Source organism: Lynx rufus, unplaced genomic scaffold (assembly GCF_022079265.1).
Source record: "Lynx rufus isolate CCGP_SWC_20201006 ecotype Redwood Valley unplaced genomic scaffold, mLynRuf1.p SCAF_16, whole genome shotgun sequence".
Taxonomy (NCBI): domain Eukaryota; kingdom Metazoa; phylum Chordata; class Mammalia; order Carnivora; family Felidae; genus Lynx; species Lynx rufus.
In genome coordinates, this window is record NW_025814830.1 from 9,297,946 (window position 1) to 9,315,522 (window position 17,577).

The 17,577-nt window shown below is 55.8% G+C and overlaps 3 protein-coding genes across 5 annotated transcripts; 2 read left to right on the forward strand and 1 right to left on the reverse strand.

The window, feature by feature from the left end:
• Positions 1-426: 426 nt before the first annotated feature.
• Positions 427-3,145, reverse strand: PAFAH1B3 (platelet activating factor acetylhydrolase 1b catalytic subunit 3). Of its 2 annotated transcripts, none has more exons than XM_047079168.1 (6): positions 3,029-3,145; positions 2,549-2,654; positions 2,272-2,361; positions 1,499-1,615; positions 1,298-1,420; positions 427-748 (listed from the first exon to the last, which is right to left on the reverse strand). In XM_047079168.1, exons 2-6 carry the CDS (start codon positions 2,624-2,626, stop codon positions 461-463), a joined length of 696 nt encoding a protein of 231 aa, XP_046935124.1. In that variant the 5' UTR covers positions 2,627-2,654; positions 3,029-3,145; the 3' UTR covers positions 427-460. The 2 variants fall into 2 exon arrangements, with proteins under 2 accessions (XP_046935124.1, XP_046935123.1); XM_047079167.1 differs by having other exon boundaries at positions 2,549-2,793.
• Positions 3,146-5,813: 2,668 nt separating this feature from the next.
• PRR19 (proline rich 19) lies at positions 5,814-6,979 on the forward strand. Its single transcript, XM_047079022.1, has 2 exons — positions 5,814-6,420; positions 6,507-6,979. Exons 1-2 carry the CDS (start codon positions 5,820-5,822, stop codon positions 6,977-6,979), a joined length of 1,074 nt encoding a protein of 357 aa, XP_046934978.1. The 5' UTR covers positions 5,814-5,819.
• Positions 6,980-9,020: 2,041 nt separating this feature from the next.
• TMEM145 (transmembrane protein 145) lies at positions 9,021-17,485 on the forward strand. 2 transcript variants are annotated; one of them, XM_047077390.1, is made up of 15 exons: positions 9,021-9,140; positions 9,888-9,962; positions 10,079-10,156; positions 10,239-10,325; positions 10,410-10,469; positions 10,619-10,703; positions 10,819-10,890; positions 11,000-11,068; positions 11,432-11,512; positions 11,596-11,674; positions 11,822-11,915; positions 12,680-12,852; positions 13,685-13,805; positions 15,992-16,198; positions 17,170-17,485. In XM_047077390.1, exons 1-15 carry the CDS (start codon positions 9,021-9,023, stop codon positions 17,248-17,250), a joined length of 1,482 nt encoding a protein of 493 aa, XP_046933346.1. In that variant the 3' UTR covers positions 17,251-17,485. The 2 variants fall into 2 exon arrangements, with proteins under 2 accessions (XP_046933346.1, XP_046933345.1); XM_047077389.1 differs by lacking the exon at positions 17,170-17,485 and adding an exon at positions 16,688-16,936 and having other exon boundaries at positions 10,410-10,511.
• Positions 17,486-17,577: the final 92 nt, after the last annotated feature.

Below are 17,577 nucleotides of genomic sequence, written 5' to 3' on the forward strand. Positions count from 1 at the left end.
GTGGAGGCACGACTGCTTGTGATGGGGAGGGTCAGGAAGCTTCCGTAGGAAATGGCATCTAAGGTACAACCAGAGCACCAGAAGCTCCAGCCAGGGGAAAATCTTCGGCAAAACGGGGAAGGCAGCTTTGGAAGGGCTTTGGCTGCTAGGTCAGTATGTTCCCAGAATTCTTGCTTGACTTTGATCTTGCGGGGTAGTGTGTGCAAACTGGTTTCACCTAGTGTGTTACTGATTGATGGTGCCTGCCTGGAGTGTTACTGAGAGTAAAAATCTGCTAGACCCTGCAAGAACCTGAGTGCCTTGATGGATTGGTGATGCCTGCTTCAGGCAGAAACAGAGCATCCTCTGGAGCTGCAGGGTCGCAGAGGTCATAGTTAAGGTTGAGATACCCAGAAGGGCTTGGCCATAAAGCAAGAAACGGGAGACTAAGGAATGAGAATTTAATGGGGAAGAAGGATGCTTAGGGTGTAGCCTCTGGCCGGGGGACACCCTGGCCCTGGTCTTGGGCCAGCAGACGCAGAAGCAGGGAGTGCAGGGCCCGACAGACAGGTGTGTAGCCCAGGCGGCTCAGATGCAGGTAATCGTACATGTCATGGTGACTTATGGTACCGTCTGAGTGCACAAAGCCAGGGTCGGCATCCAGGAAGTGGGCGCGTGGGTGGCCAGCCAGTGCTGCCCGGACCAGCTCGTTCACTCGCCGGTTTTTCTCACGAAGTGGGTTAGGGTGCTGGCCCCTCGGAAGCAGGCCCTGAGAAAGGCCACCAAGAGTTGTGAGGAGACATCCTACCAACATCTGGGTATCCTGTTCTCTGGGACAAACTGTTCACCCTCACCAGGAAGTTGCCAGGTGTAGAATATACTAGGGATGGAGTAGTGGGGGATCAGAAGGGTAATTCCTGATACCATGTCCGAGACTCCCTTCAGCAAGTACCTTCTGGGTGCCAGCCCCTTTCCAAGTATCCATCACAAAAATGACACCATGGCAAAGGGTCAACCCCTCTTTCAGAGGAGGAAATATTCCAGCTGGAAGTGATGGATGGAGCCTGGATTCACCCCAGGAACGCCTATTTTTGGCTAATTGTTTTGAGTTTTGCAACACCCCCCAGAATCTTCAGCAATTTCTTGGGCAACAGCAGCTACCTGGTCCCTGAACACCTTAACAACAGCTGCTGGGTATGTAGCAAGCTTCAACTGGAGATTTTGCCCGAAAACCACCGCTTTGTGCCATGCTGCCCAGAACTGTGCCGGCTGCAGCTACACCTGCCATTCTTTCTTCCCTGCCCTCCCACCCTCTCACCAGCACCACGACCCGGGCCTGGGGCTGCCGTTGGTTCACCAGTTGCACAATGGCCTTGATGCCACCAGTCACTTGCTCTGCTGTGTGCCCGTGGTTGTTGGTACCCACCCAGACCACCACAATCTGTGGAAAGAAAGGCATGAAGCAGCGGTCAGGAGGGAGGCTTGGGGCGCGTTAGCTGCCCACCGAAGCTCTGCTCACCTTGGGCCGGATGTGTTCCAGCTCCCCATTCTCCAGTCGCCAAAGCACATGTTGCGTGCTGTCACTGCCAATGCCAAAGTTAAGTGCGTGCAGAGGAGAAAAGAGCTCCCGCCAGATCTGCAGACAAGAAGTGGTGTGGGTACATTGGCAACAAGGGCATTGGCAACAAGGACCACCACCCTCTGTCCAAGCCACATATAATGGAAGAGCCCTGCCTTATGGAGGCAGTCTGGTGGAATCTCGCTTTATGCAAACCTATTACAGTCTCACTTTCATGGAGATCCACAGAAGCGAGACTCACTTTATGGAAACCTATTCTGCTTGAGTCATGCATGCATTGAACCAACAGCATTGACAGTTGATGAAAGCCATCATGGTTTGACCTCACTTAGTGGAAACGTAACATAATTGAGTCCCCTTTGTGGAGAGCTATTACAGTTGACTTTCACTTGGTGGAAAGACTACAGCTTTGTGGACATCCATTAGGGCTGTGCACTACCTTAAGCAAACAATAGAATCTCACTTTAGGCAATCTTCTTGCAAGAAAGCCTCATTTTAAGATTTTAAGTCTCACTACACAAAAACCCATGTGACAAAGACTGGTCACACAGTTCCTTCTCAGTAGAATGTTGCATCTTACACGGAGGTTTGGGTGTGGGTGCTGCCTGAGGCTATTTCGGGTACCTCATCCCTGTCTGGCTTGGGCTCTGATCCAGATGTGTCAGCGAGGGCACAGGCCTGGGTGGGGCAAGGGGATGGGGGACGGGCCTCACCTCGCACTGGTGCATTAGCTGGACCAAGGAGTCCCCGATGAAGACGACTTCGGGTTCCTTATCTTTGCTGTCGGCCACGAACCGATGGTGCTTCGGGGACGTACAAGGGGAGTCAAAGGCACGCGCGCTGCTTGGCCCGCCCCACTCTGCTTCCCCGCTTCGCCTCCACCACCCCAACTGCTCTCAGTTTCCTAATCCCACAGAGAGAGTGGCGCCAACCAACTGCTCTCCTGAGGCCCCTCCCGGACTCCTGAGTATCGCGGGCCGGGTCGCTCACCAGGGACATCCAGCGTCCGTCACCCTGCACGTCCTGCACCGGCGTGGGCTTGCTGGCTGGGTTCTCCTCTCCGTTCATCTTGGCGCCGCAGCTCCTTCCTGCAGGACTGGCGAGCGAGGTCGACCCGGGAGAGTCGGCCGAGGAGGTGGCTCCGCCACGCCCACCCCTCCCTTCCAGGCAACAATGGACGGTCCCGACGCCCGCACTCTAGCGAGGACTACTGCCGATCCCGGGCACCGCCTCCTCTGCAGGAGCGGAAACCTTCACTTAAAAGGGGTGGTGGAATTGGGAACCCATGCTTCCCCCGCGGCGGACGCGCAGTGGGCTCGTCCGGCGCTTCCCGCCCGGGCCGCTCAAGCTCGGGCGGCGGCGGCCAGCGCACCCGGGCACCTGGCAACGGGGAGGCGAGATCATCCAGCACCCATAGGGGAGGGAGGAACCCCACACGCCACACCGGCGTCAGGAGGAGGGGCGAACTACCTGAAAGGCCGAGAGTGGGCGGGGGAAATCTAGAGCTTTTCCTTGGGGGAAGAATCCGTTTGCTGTAGAGCGAGAAAAGTGCGGAAGGGATCGCCAGCTGTGTGTGTGTGTGTGTGTGTGTGTGTGTGTGTGTGTGTGGTGTGTGTGTGCGCGCGCGCGTGTCATTCACGTGGTGGTGGGGGAGGGAAATGAGTGGACGAGTCCATTCCTGGATCCCTTGAGGGGGTGGCTCGTACGCACCTGGCTAGGTGGGGACGCTCCCATTTTCTATTGATGTGGGTAGAAAAAAAGATAGCAAAATGTGAAAAATAGAGCCTGCGTTGTAAGGAGACATCCTAAGAGAGAGCCAGGACTTAAGTGATCCTATCTGCTCGCAGGCCTCCCCTGCTCAAAAATATCAGTTTTTGTGGCATAAAATCTAAACTACACATCTTTGCATTACAAACATCACAGGCCCTGCAAAGAGGGCAGAAGAAGGTACAGAAAGAAAAAGGAAATTAGAGATGCTGCAAGGCCCAGGTCTAGCCTGGCACCCCTCCCACCCAGCTCATCTTGCAGATCTGTGGCCTCTGTTCCTCTCTCTAAACCCACAGGTGTGTCTAAGCTCTGAAGCCTACATCCATAGCCAAGGCCACCTAAGGTCGGCCCCTCCCGGCCCATATTAATCTCAAATGTCAAGTCTTCCCAACTCTTCCTCTTCTCAGGGACCAGGTGGGAGTCCCACATTCCCCTAAACTTCCTGGTTATATTCCCGTAGCTCCACTTCCAAATGGGACCTTCCCATCTATTCATTCTTTCTAGGTAGGTTGATACTGAAATATGGTCTCATTTATCATGTTTTCCTTCAGTCCACTTGCCTGGAACAGGGCCTGACTCATAGTACCAAGTACTATGGCTGTTCACAGGAACTTAAATGATTATTAAACGAATGGGTCAAATCCTGGCCTTGTCCCAGTGTGTTGGGGAAGACAGATCCAGACACAGAGATGAGGAAAGGATCAAGGTTGTGATTAAGAGAGGTGGAGAAGGGGAAGGAGAAAGAGAAGGACTCAGAGTAGGGGGTTCCTAGGAGTAGTATTTGAGTTTGGCTTTGAAAACTCAGGAAGTCTGGGTAAGCTGTATTACACAGGTAATATAGCTGATTAGGGCGTGGGGAAACTCTGGCCATAGCTTTATTTTATTTTTAAAAATTTTTTTATATTATATATATATATATATATATAAATTTTTTAAATATTTTTAAGTATTTTTGAGTGAGAGAGAGCAGGCAAGGAAGGGGCAGAGAGAGAAGGAGACAAAGGATCTGAAGCTGGCTTGTGTGTGGGCTTGAACTCACCAACCGTGAGATCGTGACCTGAATGGAAGACAGAGGCTTAACCGACTGAGCCACCCAGGTGCCCCTATAGCTTGATTTTAAAGTCTGAGGGGACTAGTGTCGGTAGATAAGTTGAAAAGGTAGAGAAGCCGTTGCTGAAGCAAAGCTTAGTGAGAAACAGCTTCGAGGCATTCATTCCATTCAAACCAAGTGCTGTTTCAAGTTAGATGTATTGGCTCATTTTATACTTACAGCAACCACACGAAGGAGGCACTATCAGCTCCATTTTACAAATTAGGAAATCGAGGGTCTGAGCAGTTACACACTTTTCAAGGGCATACACTCAAACGTGCCAATTTGGGTTGTTTAAACCTAGGTAGTCTAACTCCAGATCCTAGCTCTGAATATCGACTCTATACTGATTCTCTAGGGATGAATTCTGTGACTGTCTGGGGATCCGCTGCAAGTGGAGACTGCCATGGCCCTTTTTTCCCCTTGTGCCTCGCCTCACGGCTTTCCCCGAGAGACAGTCTAAACCAATCAGCATTCATGAAGGGGGCGGGCCCAGCGAGTCTCACAGCAGATTGGTGTATGGGAGATGCCTAAGGACAAATGAGAGAGATTTCTGGAAGTAAGGCTGGAAAGGGTGGGACCATAACCGGCACTCTGTTCCTCGTGCCTCCCGAGAGCAGGAAGTCAAAGGGCGTGGGCGGTGCACGCGCATGCGTGTAGTGTGCGTGAGGCCCCGAAGAGTCCACAGGGCGTCGTGAACTAGGGTCACCGTGGAAAAGAAGCCATTGCACCCCACAGCCACGTGGGGTGGGTGGGTGACGGGGTTCATTGGGCCAGGAGGTGAGGTACTCCACCCTTACCTAGCCCCCACCAACCGTACCCCCCTTTCCTAACCTCAACTGCCCACCTTTGCCTCATCTACCCTAGTCCACCGCATTCCCATGACTAGGCCCAGTTCCTGGTAGCTCCTCCGTTGCCTTTTCTGTTTTCCCGAGGTCTTCTCTGTCTCTTCTACTTCTTTGTTGCTGTCTCTTCTGCCTTTCTCTCTCTACCATGTCACTCCACTTTCTGCATTCTCCAGTACCTCCTCTACTTCTGGATTTCTCCTCTGTCCATAATTCCTTCTAGTTCACCAGACCCTGTGGTCTCATGATCCCTTCCACATCCCCCATCTTCTAGCTACTTTCTCATGTCCCAGTACCCTGTAACCCCTTGTCTATTCTCTATTCTGACACACCTCCCCATTCACCGTGACTCCCTTGACCCCATCCAACCCCTACAACTCCTTCCTTGACCAAGTCTTTGCCAATCACTCCCTACCCACCCACTATCTTATTCTCATCTTGTCTCTGTAAATAGGCCTTCCACCTCACCCCAAACTATCTTCTCTTCTCACTATTCACTTTTAGGTCCCTGATTTATCGGCATGATGATGACTGTCCTATCTTTTTCTTCCAGGACATTATGGACCCCCGGGGGCCAGGCCCCCAGCCTTTCCAGCGGCCTGAGAAATCTGGTCGTGTCCGTCGTCGGAAGACAAGGCGGGAGCGTAATGAGGCCCTGATGGGCAGCCGCCGGCCATTGACCCATCAGGATCCTCCTGTGACCAGTCAGGATCCACCTGTGGCCCCTACTGTTCCCAAGGTCGTGGTCATAACGCAGGGCCGGCTGAGCCGGGAGCACCGGGGTCTCTTTAATCATGAGGTGAAATCTCTGGATGTGGCACGGCTGCTTAGCAGTGGGTCCCTGGAGCCCGGCACCCCTTCAGTCCCCACCAAACGCTTCTCAAGCCCAAGCTGGGCCCAAGAACCAGCTCCCCAGTCAAGGGGCAAGGAGAACCAGGTGCCTAGAGGCTCAGGCCCAGGCCCACCCAGTCCCCCAGAGCTCCCTGGCTTGGGGAAGCTGCTGGAGGAGCTGCAGTGTCAGTTGATTCTGCCACAGGCCTTCCCCAGGAGGAACCTAGTGCAGGAGGCCAGGGATGCCATCGTGGGCACTTTACAGGCCTGCCATGGCTGCGTGCCTGACCTTACCCTGGTGCTCCGTGACTGCCAGCCACCCTTACCAGGTGAGTCCACTTCCTACTTCCTGTGATCCCTTTCTCCTTGTCTGCTGTAGCTCAGCTGTCTCCCATGCTTTTTTCCTTTGTGCCAGGGACCAAGCCTGGGGGCCCTGAAAGACGAAGGATGACACCCTCCTGGATCAACAGCCCGGAGCAGGCCCCAGGGGAGAGGAGGCAGAGGAGGCAACAGAGGACAAAGGAGCTCACTTTCTCCATGCCTCACACCTCCAGCACTCCCCTGGTGCACAGGGTGAGCCTGGCGCCACCAAAAGGTCCCCGGCCACCGCCTTTGCCCTTGTTGCCTTCGCCATCTGGGGCAGCCTGGGGCCCCCCAACAGCCTTTGACCTACTGAAAAGCATCTGGCTGGTTGCCACACCTCCCCCTCCCCGGCCCTGGGGGGTCGGCCCACAACAACCCCTGCCTCAGCCACCATCACCCTTGTTGCCCCGAACCTCTGCCCTGGATTGGAGCCCCAGCCCTCCTGCCCCACTGCCCAGCCTCTCCTGGGTGGTGGCCCAGAGCAGCCCAGAGGCCTGGTCCTTTCCACCTATGAGACTGTACTGAGGGGACTGAGGCTGGGCTAGGGGCAGGAAACCCGCACTCCTGATCACTTCAATAAAGTACCTTCTTCATGGTCCCCTTGATTTTCAGTGAGTGGCTGACCCAAGCAAGCAGCTTTGCTTTGCTCTGAGTTCTGGGTCCAAGATGGAGGGGAAGATACCATCACTTGTCACCTTCTTGGGATTTGAGGGCCAGCAGGCTGGGGAAACCTGGGGTTCAGTCAGTCCAATGCATCTACCCACTGAAGCCAACTATGTGCCAGGCTCAGCTCTGGTGATGCTGGGGCCCCAGAGGGAATGCTGCTGTGGCTGTGTCCCCAGAAGATTCCCAGTCCAGTGGTGGGCACAGACAGTTCCAGCCCCAATGGTTGCATCTTGGGGACAGAGAGGTGCAGGGGCTGAGGGAGTCCAAGGGGGGAGTGATGATTCGTCCCTGGTGATGAGGGAGTTCCTCAGAAGGGAGCAAATGTAGACCTTTACACATTTTAAGATTGGTAAGAACTTACTAGTAGAGGAAGAAAAGAACATTTCAGGGAATTCTGGAAATGCTGCTTTATGGGACAGTATGTGCAAGGCCTGGAGCAGGGCAAATAGGGGATGTGGAACCATTTTCATTCAGTCCATATTCCTAGGATATCCTGGGACTTAGAGTGAGTCGTGTCCAGGTCCAGCCCTCGATGGGCTCCTGGTCCAGTGGACATAGGAACCGTGTGTGCAAGATCACGACCGGAATGGGAGACGAGGCCTGAATCTACCCCACAGACTTTTTAACTTTGGCCCAACATACATTTAAAATTTTTGAATTAATTGCCTACTGTCACAAATCAGTTTGCTTTAAAACAAAAGCAAAACAAAAAAAGCCTAACACATATCTGGCTTCTCTAAAACAAAAACAAAACAAAACAAAAAAAAAAAAAGAGAGAGAGAGAGAGAGAGAAAGAAAAAAAGAAGGAAAAGAATCTGGCAGCAGACCTACTATCCCTTCTGGCAACAACTGGCTCAAGCCAAGTAGCAGAGGCTGCCTTTTCATGGGTGCCACACTCTCCACTGAAAGTGTTCTGCGCACTTATGTTTTCTGCTTGGCCCCCTTGGCTTAGGAAGTTTTTTAAAATGATATTTTGAGGAGCAGCACTTTTTTTTTTTTTTTTCCAGTGGAGGGGGAGGAATGAAGCTAGAAATGTTTGTTGGAATCTGATCAGGGGAAATGAAGCTGAGGGACTTGGACGCTGCTCTGTAAAGCCTTCCAGGGATCCTCATTGCCCACTGGGAAACCATAAGGTTGGTACCAGCCGGTAGGGGACTGAACTGGGAGATCACACGACTTGGCTGAAGTCTAATGAGAAAGTGGCAGTGCTGGGTTTTGAACCCAGAGGGTTGATTTGGGTCTGCTCTGGGCTTCTCACAACACCACCTCTTCTGGCAGCAACCCGGTTTCACACCCCAGTGAGCAGTGACTGGACAGGGTCAGGCAATGGAATGTAGTGATTGTGGCCCAGCGTTCTGCCATCTCCGTGTTTTGTGACCCAGAACAAATGGTTCACCCTCTCCAGCCTCCGTGTCTCTGTGGGCACTTCACAGAGCCCATGGGATCTCGGGTGGACACTGCTGGGGATGGCTGTCATGAGGGCAGGAATGAGCCATCAAAGAGCAGTTTGGGGTCTAAGCTGGCGGGGAGGTCAGGGCAGAGCTGGGGTCTGTACGTTGGGGGTCATCCCGAGATGGCTGTCTGGAGGAGGAGGCACGGCTCGGGGGAATGTGAGTTCAGGGTAGGACAAGGGGGGCAAGAGGTATCAGGGAGAGTCCCAGAAGGGAGAACTGAGGCTGGGGCGGAGCAGAGAGCATGGGGAGGGGTCGTCCTCTCCCATGCCGATGGAGAAGGCGCCAGGCAGGGCCATCCCGGAGGAGGGGGCGGGGAGAGCGGCGCCCAGCGGCCCCTTTAATCGGGGGCGCGCGCTGGCCGGCCCGCGCGCTCTCGCCGCCGTCGCCGGGCCGGAGCGGGAGCCGGAGCGGAGCTGGGGCCGGGGCCGGGGCCCGGAGCGGGCGGAATGGAGCCCCCGCGCGCGCCCGCTCTGTGCCGCCTGCTGCCACCGCTGTTGCTCCTGCTGCTGCCACTGCTCCCCCGCGCCCGGGCCAAGTACGTGCGGGGCAACCTCAGCTCCAAGGAGGTGAGCGCGCTGGGCCCTCTCCTGCCACCCGCCGGGCCCCTGGGGACCGGAGGGAAGGGAAGGAGAAGGGTGCCGCCCCGCCCCCTGCCGCCCTTCCCAGGCCGTCCCTGAGAGCCGCGGTGGGATTGGGGCTGGGGATAATAGGGAGGACTGGGTCAGGGTTGGGGCTGAGAGGCGCCGTGGGGTCGAGAAGAGACTTGAGGGTTGTAGGAGGGACATTGAGGTCAGAGCTGGGCGGGGAGGAGGGACGGGTTGGGAGAGTGAGAGTTTGGGGTGGGGGTTGGGAGAATGCCAAGGTGGTGCTGAAGGGACAGCACTTTTCACTCCGTAGAGAGCCTGGAGTTCACACTGCTGCTCAGGGCCAGGAGAGGGCCGTTTGGAACATTACCCAGTAGGAGGTGGTCTCTGGGACCACCGTGGGGCATTCGTGTGGATAACCGGGGGATGCCAGTCAGATGGTGTCTGGGACTGAAGGTGGCCGGGATGGGCACCTGGCCCTCCAGGTCCTTTCTCAGTGCACTTGGAAAATGGGAAAAGTGTTTGAGGGGAGGAGAAGAAACTTGTGTGGGGGGCATTTGAGACAAGAATCCTGGACCCAAGGTAAAGGGATCACAAGAATTTTGGAGGTAACTTGGTCCCCTTAAGCTTCTCTGGAAATCAGGTACCCAAGACTAGGGAAGGAAAGTTGGGGGGTCTATGGAGTTGGGGAGTTCTCAAGGATTCAGGAGGACTGGGCCCCTTTTCCAGGATTGGGTGTTCCTGACAAGATTTTGCTTTCTTTCGGATTACGGCCGACTGGACTTCCGTTTCCGATACCCTGAGGTGAGCCTTCCCCCACCACTCTCCATGCTGAGGCTAGATATTCCCTTGGCCTCCCAAGGCAAGGGCTACCCCAGTTCCCTGTACACCCTCAAACTTCAAAATCTCTGGGTCTGCAGGCCAAGTGCTGTCAGAACATCCTCCTCTATTTCGACGACCCATCCCAGTGGCCGGCTGTGTACAAGGCAGGGGACAAGGTGAAGGCTGTGAGGAGGGTGCATGGGAGAGGGAAGAAGGCCGAGGCTGGCCAGGGAGTGACCATGTCCCTGCCTTCCCCAGGACTGCCTGGCCAAGGAGTCAGTGATCAGGCCTGAGAACAACCAGGTCATCAACCTCACCACCCAGTATGCCTGGTCAGGCTGTCAGGTATGGGGGAATGGGCAGATGCTGAAGGCCAAGGGCCCGAGGGCTGCGCAGACAGGCTTCAACCTTCTTCTTGCTCCTTCCCAGGTAGTGTCAGAGGACGGAACCCGCTACCTGAGCTGCTCCAGTGGCCGAAGCTTCCGCTCGGTTCGTGAAAGGTGGTGGTACATCGCACTCAGCAAGTGTGGGGTAAGAGGCTGGGCCGGCCACCTGGGCCTTCTCCTCCTTGCCTTCCTGGTGACCCTCTACCTGCCCAGGGTCCCCCCCCCCCACTTAGGCCTCCCCACTTCCCACAGGGAGATGGGCTGCAGTTGGAGTATGAGATGGTCCTCACCAATGGCAAGTCCTTCTGGACACGGCATTTCTCGGCTGATGAGTTTGGTGAGCATTGCGGACCCAGAAACCAGAATCTTTGTGAAGGTCTAGAGTTGGGTGCTCACTGCCGAGGGACACCCAGCTTTGACTGCATCATTTCCTCCTTCTACAAAATTGGCAGGGATCCTGGAGACAGATGTGACTTTCCTCCTCATCTTCCTCCTCATCTTCTTCCTCTCCTGTTACTTTGGATGTAAGTCCAGTACGTGGTGGTGGGGTTAGGAGTTCTGGGGGGCAGGGTTGGGGGAATGAGCCAGTCTCCCTTCCTGTCTGTGAACCACCTTCCCCTACTTTTCTTTTAGATTTACTGAAAGGTCGTCAGTTGCTCCACACAACTTACAAAATGTTCATGGCTGCAGCAGGAGTGGAGGGTGAGGTTCAGAGTATCCCAGCTTTTGAGTTCTGTCAGAGGAGGGACATAGGGTCCAGATACCTGGGTCTGAGGAAAAGAAGAGGGGTTGGGGGCCTGGATCCTGGGTCTGAGGGAGGAGGGGCTGGGGGCCAGGACCCCTGGGTCTGAGGGAGGAGGGGCTGGGGGCCTGGACATCTGGATCCTGAAGAAGAGGGGCTGGGGCCTGGGCTCCAGTCTCCTAGGACGTCAGTGGGCGTAAATGGTCTAGAATCCTGATGGGGATGAAGGAGGGGTTCTGGCCATCTGGATCATAATGCTAGGGAACAGTGATGCCCCAAAGCTGGTTTCTGTCCTTTCCTCCCTCTGCCCGTTCTCCCCTCAGTCCTGAGCCTCCTGTTTTTCTGCATCTACTGGGGCCAGTATGCCACTGATGGCATTGGCAACGAGAGTCTGAAGATCTTGGGTGAGAATGAAGTGGGCCAGGGGAGGGTGCCTGGGCTCCCTCTGAGCCCTATGTCTGAGACGCCCTCTCCTCCCTTCTCCCAGCCAAGTTGCTCTTCTCCTCCAGCTTCCTCATCTTCCTGCTGATGCTCATCCTTCTGGGGAAGGGATTCACAGTGACACGGTGCCCAGGCTGGGGCGGGAGGGAGTGCTGGGGGGAGGTGTGGCTGGGCTAGGGAACAGGACACTGGGGTGGATCTGGGGGGGATGGCTTCCCGCTTCTCCCTGACAGCCCCCACCCCTGCTGTCTCCCTCCATGGCCTGCTGCCAGGGGCCGAATCAGCCACTCGGGCTCCGTGAAGTTGTCTGTCTACATGACCCTGTACACTCTCACCCACGTGGTGCTGCTCATTTACGAGGCCGAGGTGAGTGCCGCTTCCCACTGCCCAGGCCTTGCCTCTCCGCCCCTCCCCAAGCTTTTGGCCACCTCCTCCACCTGTCTGCCAGCCCTTCCCCACATCGCACTCTAGCTGGCTCGCTCTCTCCCACTCTGCGATTTCTGCCTGCCCATCTGTCTCTCTAAGTGCATGCCTCCTCTCTTCACCATCTCTGAGGAGCCTTCTTCCTCCTCCCTCTGTCTCTCACTGTCTGTCACATTTAAACTCAATGTCATGACTGAGAGTTCAGGAGTCACGCAGACCTGGATTCCACTCTGGCTCTCCCACTTCCCAGCTAGCTGACCTTGGGTGATGCCCACCCCCTCTAAGCCTGTTTCCTCTTCTGTAAAATTGGGAGGGTCGTACTTATCCCAGAGGGCTCCTCTAAGGCTTTATATCACCTTGGCTTTGCCTTTGGCCAAAAGCCGCCCCTTTTAGCCTCAGTTTCCCCCTCTGCGAAGTGGGGGTGTTAAGAAGACCCACCTCATTGGGTTGACGCAAATGGAAAAACTTACGCATGGTAGGTGGTTAGCCCCATGTTGGACCCCTGGTAGAGAATGTATTCTCTTTCTTTTTCACCCTCACTCTACCTCGATGTCCTTCTATTTCCATTTTGTTCTCTCCTGCTGCTTCTGTCCTGACCCAATAGCTCTGCTCCCTGGGTGCCGGTGGGGGGAGGGGCCTAGGGTCTGGGGTCCTTGTGTGGAGGGCAGGAGGTCAAAGCTATGATGAACCCTTTCCCTTGGGTGCAGTTCTTTGACCCAGGCCAGGTACTATACACGTACGAGTCGCCGGCGGGCTATGGGCTCATTGGGCTGCAGGTGGCGGCTTACGTGTGGTTCTGCTATGCTGTGCTCATCTCCTTGCGTCACTTCCCGGAGAAGCAGCCCTTTTACGTGCCCTTCTTTGCTGCCTACACCCTCTGGTGAGACGTGCTGGGCCCCCAAGCTGTCCCTGTCTTGTGGGGCTTCCCATTTCTCAGACCCTCTTCAGTGAGGCTGATGGGCTTGCAAGTCAGGCAGCGGACCCAGTCTGCCACTTACTTCGTGACCTGGAAAAAATTATTTTCCCAAATTAAAAAAAAAAAAGAGAGAGAGAGAGTGCCTCAGGTTGCTTACCCATAAAGAGTTATCTTGAGCATGCCTAGGGCACTATAGAAGGGCCTTGTGTTTGGTACGTAGTAGGTGTTCAATAAAAGCTAGTTGTAATTTTTTATCATTCAACATAACATAGTCGTACGGTAGGCAGATTCTAAGCCTGACTGCTTGGGTTCAGATCCCAGTTCTAAAGCTTGTAAGTTGTATGACCTCACACAAATCAATGAACTTTGCCCTGCCTCAGTTTCCTCATCTGTTTAATGGGGATGGAAATTGTACTTGCCTCCAAGAGTCATTGTGAGTTAATGAGTTTACAATCGTGAGAAGCTTAGAGACGGGTCTGGCTTGCAGTTAAGTCCTTAATTGTTATTATCATATGTGAATGCATTCAGCAAACATCTTTTGATTTCCTATCAGGTGCCAGGATTTGGGGTGGGGTGGAATGGAGTTAAATTCAACCTAGTCTTTGCCTTCCAGAATTTCCCAGGCCAGTGGGATTCCTGCCCCCTTTTAATCTCTGGCTTCTGAAGGTTACACTGGTTTCTCTCTGATTTGGGACACACCTGGGCCCTACGTGTGTGCGTGGCAGGGGGGCTGGGGCCATGGGGTGGGGAAGAGGGCAGAGGCAGTGTCTCTACTGAACCAGCACCTCCCCTGCAGGTTCTTTGCCGTTCCTGTTATGGCCCTGATCGCCAACTTCGGGATCCCCAAGTGGGCCCGGGAGAAGATTGTCAATGGCATCCAGCTGGGGATCCATTTGTATGCCCATGGCGTGTTCCTGGTGAGGAAGGGCATCCAGGTGGGGGTGGGAGCCTGATGGGCGGAGAGTGGGTGAAACTCCCCAACCCCTGAACTGCCTGGACCTTCTGTTCTGAGCTCTCCATCCATTTCCTTCTCTTCATTCTTTACTCATTCAACAGACACTTACCAAGAGCCTGCTGGATTCCTGCAGGCTATTCTACTCTGTCCCCCCAAGAAGCCAGCCTCTTCTATTCTCTCCCACCTTGTGTTCTAGCCTCTTCCACTGACCACACCCTTTTTTCTTCCTTCCTTCCTTCCTTCCTTCCTTCCTTCCTTCCTTCCTTCCTTCCTTTTTCTTTCTTTCTTTCTTTCTTTCTTTCTTTCTTTCTTTCTTTCTTTCTCTCTTTCTTTCTCTCTTTCTTTCTTTCTTTCTTTCTTTCTTTCTTTCTTTCTTTCTTTCTTTCTTTCTTTTTCTTTCTTTTTTTCCTTAAATAAACTTTACCATCAATGTGAGGCTGGAACTTGTGACCCTGAGATCAAGAGTCTCATGCTCTACTGACTGAACCCCACCCTCTTTCTCAGCCCCTCCCCATTCCTGACCCTGTGCACTGCCCCCCGCCCCCTCACGTTTCCCTTCTGTATCCCACTGCCTTTCCCAAGCCCCTTGGTCATTACTCCACCCTTCGCCGACACGTTCTTCCATCTGCTGCACCATCACAGACCATTGTTCAGGAAGAAGCAGGTGGAGTGGGTCAGGCTGGGGCTCCAGGGGGCCTAGATCTGAATGACATCTGGAGGGGATCAGCACTAAACCTCTTCTTTGCCGTGGTTTATATCCTATCTGGGCTTCTGGGTGACAGTTCATATACCTTGTTTAATTGTGTGTCAGAGCAGCCCCAGGACAGGATGGATAATGGTCATTGCACCCACTATACAGAAAGGGGAAGCTAAGGTCCAAACAGGAGAGGTGACCTGCCAGGGCTCCATGGCCTCTGGTAGGAGGGCAGGGCCTTTGCGCCCAGTCCTTCCACAGCCAACCATAAGAGGGAGCCAGACAGGAGCATAGGCACTGATGAGGATCCAGGCTTCTGACCGCAGGGGTCCACAATGTGCTCTGGGTGGCGAATGTACTCAGTCACAGATGGCCTGGTCCCCCATCTTCTACCCCAGAGCCTGACTTAGGTACAGACTCACCTTCCCAGACAGCCCTTCCTGAAGCTCTGCAGGAAGTCAGAAAGGGACAGAAACAGGAGAAATGCTGAGAACCATCATGGGCCAAGCTCTGCCCTCTCCTCATCTTTCCGAGTAGGTGCTGCCATCCCTTTCCCCCAGTGAGGCTCAGGGAGCTTTATCGACATGTCCCAGGTCTCATACTCAAAAAACTGGGGGGCGAGAGGTGAGGTGCAGGCCCCAGGCCCCCAAGTGCAGTGCCCTCTTAGCTATATTTCATCTTCAGCCAGTTTCTTTTGTAAAAATGCAGTTAGCTCAGCACAGCCCCATTCCGCTGTTTACTGCTTTCAGCTGCTTGTTCCCATGACCTTAGAGGGGTCGCGCTGGGCTCCCGTGTGCAGTGCTCGAGTCACACCCAGTCCCTGCTCTCAAGATCTACTAGACTAGTTGGGGACACACTTCTACATTCAACCAATATTTATTGGGTGCTTATGTGCCAGGTGCTGTTGTAGAAGGTATTGGGGATTCAGCAGGGAATGAACAAATTCCTGCCCTCACAGAGCTAACATTCTAGAGTTTATCAGGTGTTGTTGTCCAATTGACCTTTCTGTGTTTATGAAAATATTTTATCTATACTCTGTGCTCTCTGATACAATAGCTACTATCCACGTGGGCTACTGAGCACTTAAATGTGGCTAGTGTGACTGAAAACAAAAATTTTGGTTTAATGTGGATTAATTTAAATGTAAATAACCCCATATGGCTAGTGGGTATCATACCGGACAGTGAAGGCCACTGAAACTTACCCAGTGATGTCAGTGATCAGGGCTCTGATGGAGGAAGCATCGCAGGGCAGTCAGGGTTGCGACGGAGGAAAAAGGTCAGAACTCAGCGAACTGTGAGAGCCTGTAGTAGGAGAGCCTAACCCGGAGTGAAGGACTGCAGGGAAGGGTGGGGGATGTCCAGTGAGGGGGAATCCTTACGACCCCATGTTTAAGGAGACAGCCTGAGGCCCGGACAGTGCTGCTCCAACCAGCACCTGGCCTGTCGCCCCAGATCATGACACGCCCGTCGGCGGCCAACAAGAACTTCCCGTACCATGTGCGCACGTCGCAGATCGCCTCAGCCGGGGCCCCCGGCCCGGGAGGGAGCCAGTCCACGGACAAGTCCTTCCCGCAGCACGTCTATGGGAACGTGACGTTCATCAGCGACTCGGTGCCCAACTTCACGGAGCTCTTCTCCATCCCCCCGCCCGCCTCCTCCGTAAGCCCCGCGCCCCCGGCGCACGAGGAGCTGCTGGCGCCGCCCCTGGAGTACCTGACCCCGCTCCCGGCCCCGCCGCCGCCCCCCTCGCCCGGGCGCCTGAGCCCACCCCCTGCCTTTCGCACGCCCCGAGCCCCAACACCGCGCCGCGACCACCCCCCGGCGCCTGCGCCCACCCTGCCGGACTGGGTCCTGGCGCTGTTGCGCACGCCCCCGCAGACGCCACGCGCCGTGCCCCCGCCACCCGCCTTCCGCGGCTCTCCACCCACTCCCCGGCCGCCGCCGGAGTTCGCCCGGCGCGCTCCGACGCCGCCCCTAGAGTACCTGGCCCCGCTGTCCAGGCGCCCAGCCGCCCGCTCCTTCCCTGATTGACACCAGCGCCCACACCTCGGGAGGGGGGGCTCCTTTGCGGGGAGGGGGACGGGCCTTCGGGGCCGCATCTGCCCCCCGTGGGTGTCGGACGGCCTCTGACCCTGACCCCCCTCCCAGGCCGGGAAGCAGGTGGAGGAGACGGCGGTGGCGGCGGCGGTGGCCCCGAGGGGCCGCGTGGTGACCACGGCCGAGCGGGGCGCGGCCTCCCCGCCCCTTCCCGCTCGGTTCCCCAAGGCGGCCGACCCGAGCTGGGATGGCCCGACGCCGCCCTACCAGCCGCTCGTGCCCCAGACGGCGGCGCCGCACACCGGCTTCACCGAATACTTCAGCATGCACACGGCCGGGGGCACCGCACCCCCGGTCTGAGCACCCTTGCCCACCCCCGCCCCATGGGCCGCACGCCGGGCCCCGGCCGGGCTCCGGATCCCCGCTCTATCCCGGCCCCAGGGCTCTGCCATCCCAGGCCTTCCCGACCCTCCCCACCCCTCGCGCCCAGGTAGGGGTGCCTACTGTCCCGCTCACCCCACTCCCCACCCCCCACCCCCGACTCTTGTGCCAAACGGTCCCGCGGGAGCCTCTCTCCCCGTCCCCTCCCTCAGCCCCTGCCCCGAGCGGCGCCGGATTCTGGGCTCCCGCTGTTCCGAGACCTACGGCCCCCTGGCCCCCTTCGAGACCTCTGATCCCGCCGGACCCCGGAACACCAGGGACGATCGTCGGGACCCTGCCCGTGACTCTCCAGGACTCCGCGACCCCGAGCCATTGCTACTGGGACGGATATTGTGAATCTGGTCTCGACTCTGAAACCTTCCCTTGGATCTCTGCGACCTCGGACCCGTGCTCTGCCCACCCTGTCTCCATCCGGGGGCCCTCCCTCAGGTCTCCGGCAGAAAGACTTTTTCCCCTCTTGCCAAAATAAAGCGGATTCGTTAAGTTTTTATCTATAAAATGGCCTCTTTATATCTCGATGGTGCTCAGAGGCGGGGCTGAGCACGAACTGTTCCAAGCTC

Excerpts from the sequence above, each read along its gene's own strand:
- PAFAH1B3 (XM_047079168.1), bottom strand. The coding sequence starts at position 2,626 with ATGAACGGAGAGGAGAACCCAGCCAGCAAGCCCACGCCGGTGCAGGAC. Across the intron at positions 1,616-2,271 it reads AGCTAATGCACCAGTGCGAG|ATCTGGCGGGAGCTCTTTTC; the intron begins GTGAGGCCCGTC and ends TCTTGTCTGCAG. Across the intron at positions 1,421-1,498 it reads TGGAACACATCCGGCCCAAG|ATTGTGGTGGTCTGGGTGGG; the intron begins GTGAGCAGAGCT and ends TTCTTTCCACAG.
- TMEM145 (XM_047077389.1), top strand. The coding sequence starts at position 9,021 with ATGGAGCCCCCGCGCGCGCCCGCTCTGTGCCGCCTGCTGCCACCGCTG. Across the intron at positions 9,141-9,887 it reads GCAACCTCAGCTCCAAGGAG|GATTGGGTGTTCCTGACAAG; the intron begins GTGAGCGCGCTG and ends CCCCTTTTCCAG. Across the intron at positions 10,512-10,618 it reads TCGCACTCAGCAAGTGTGGG|GGAGATGGGCTGCAGTTGGA; the intron begins GTAAGAGGCTGG and ends CACTTCCCACAG.
- PRR19 (XM_047079022.1), top strand. The coding sequence starts at position 5,820 with ATGGACCCCCGGGGGCCAGGCCCCCAGCCTTTCCAGCGGCCTGAGAAA. Across the intron at positions 6,421-6,506 it reads CTGCCAGCCACCCTTACCAG|GGACCAAGCCTGGGGGCCCT; the intron begins GTGAGTCCACTT and ends CCTTTGTGCCAG.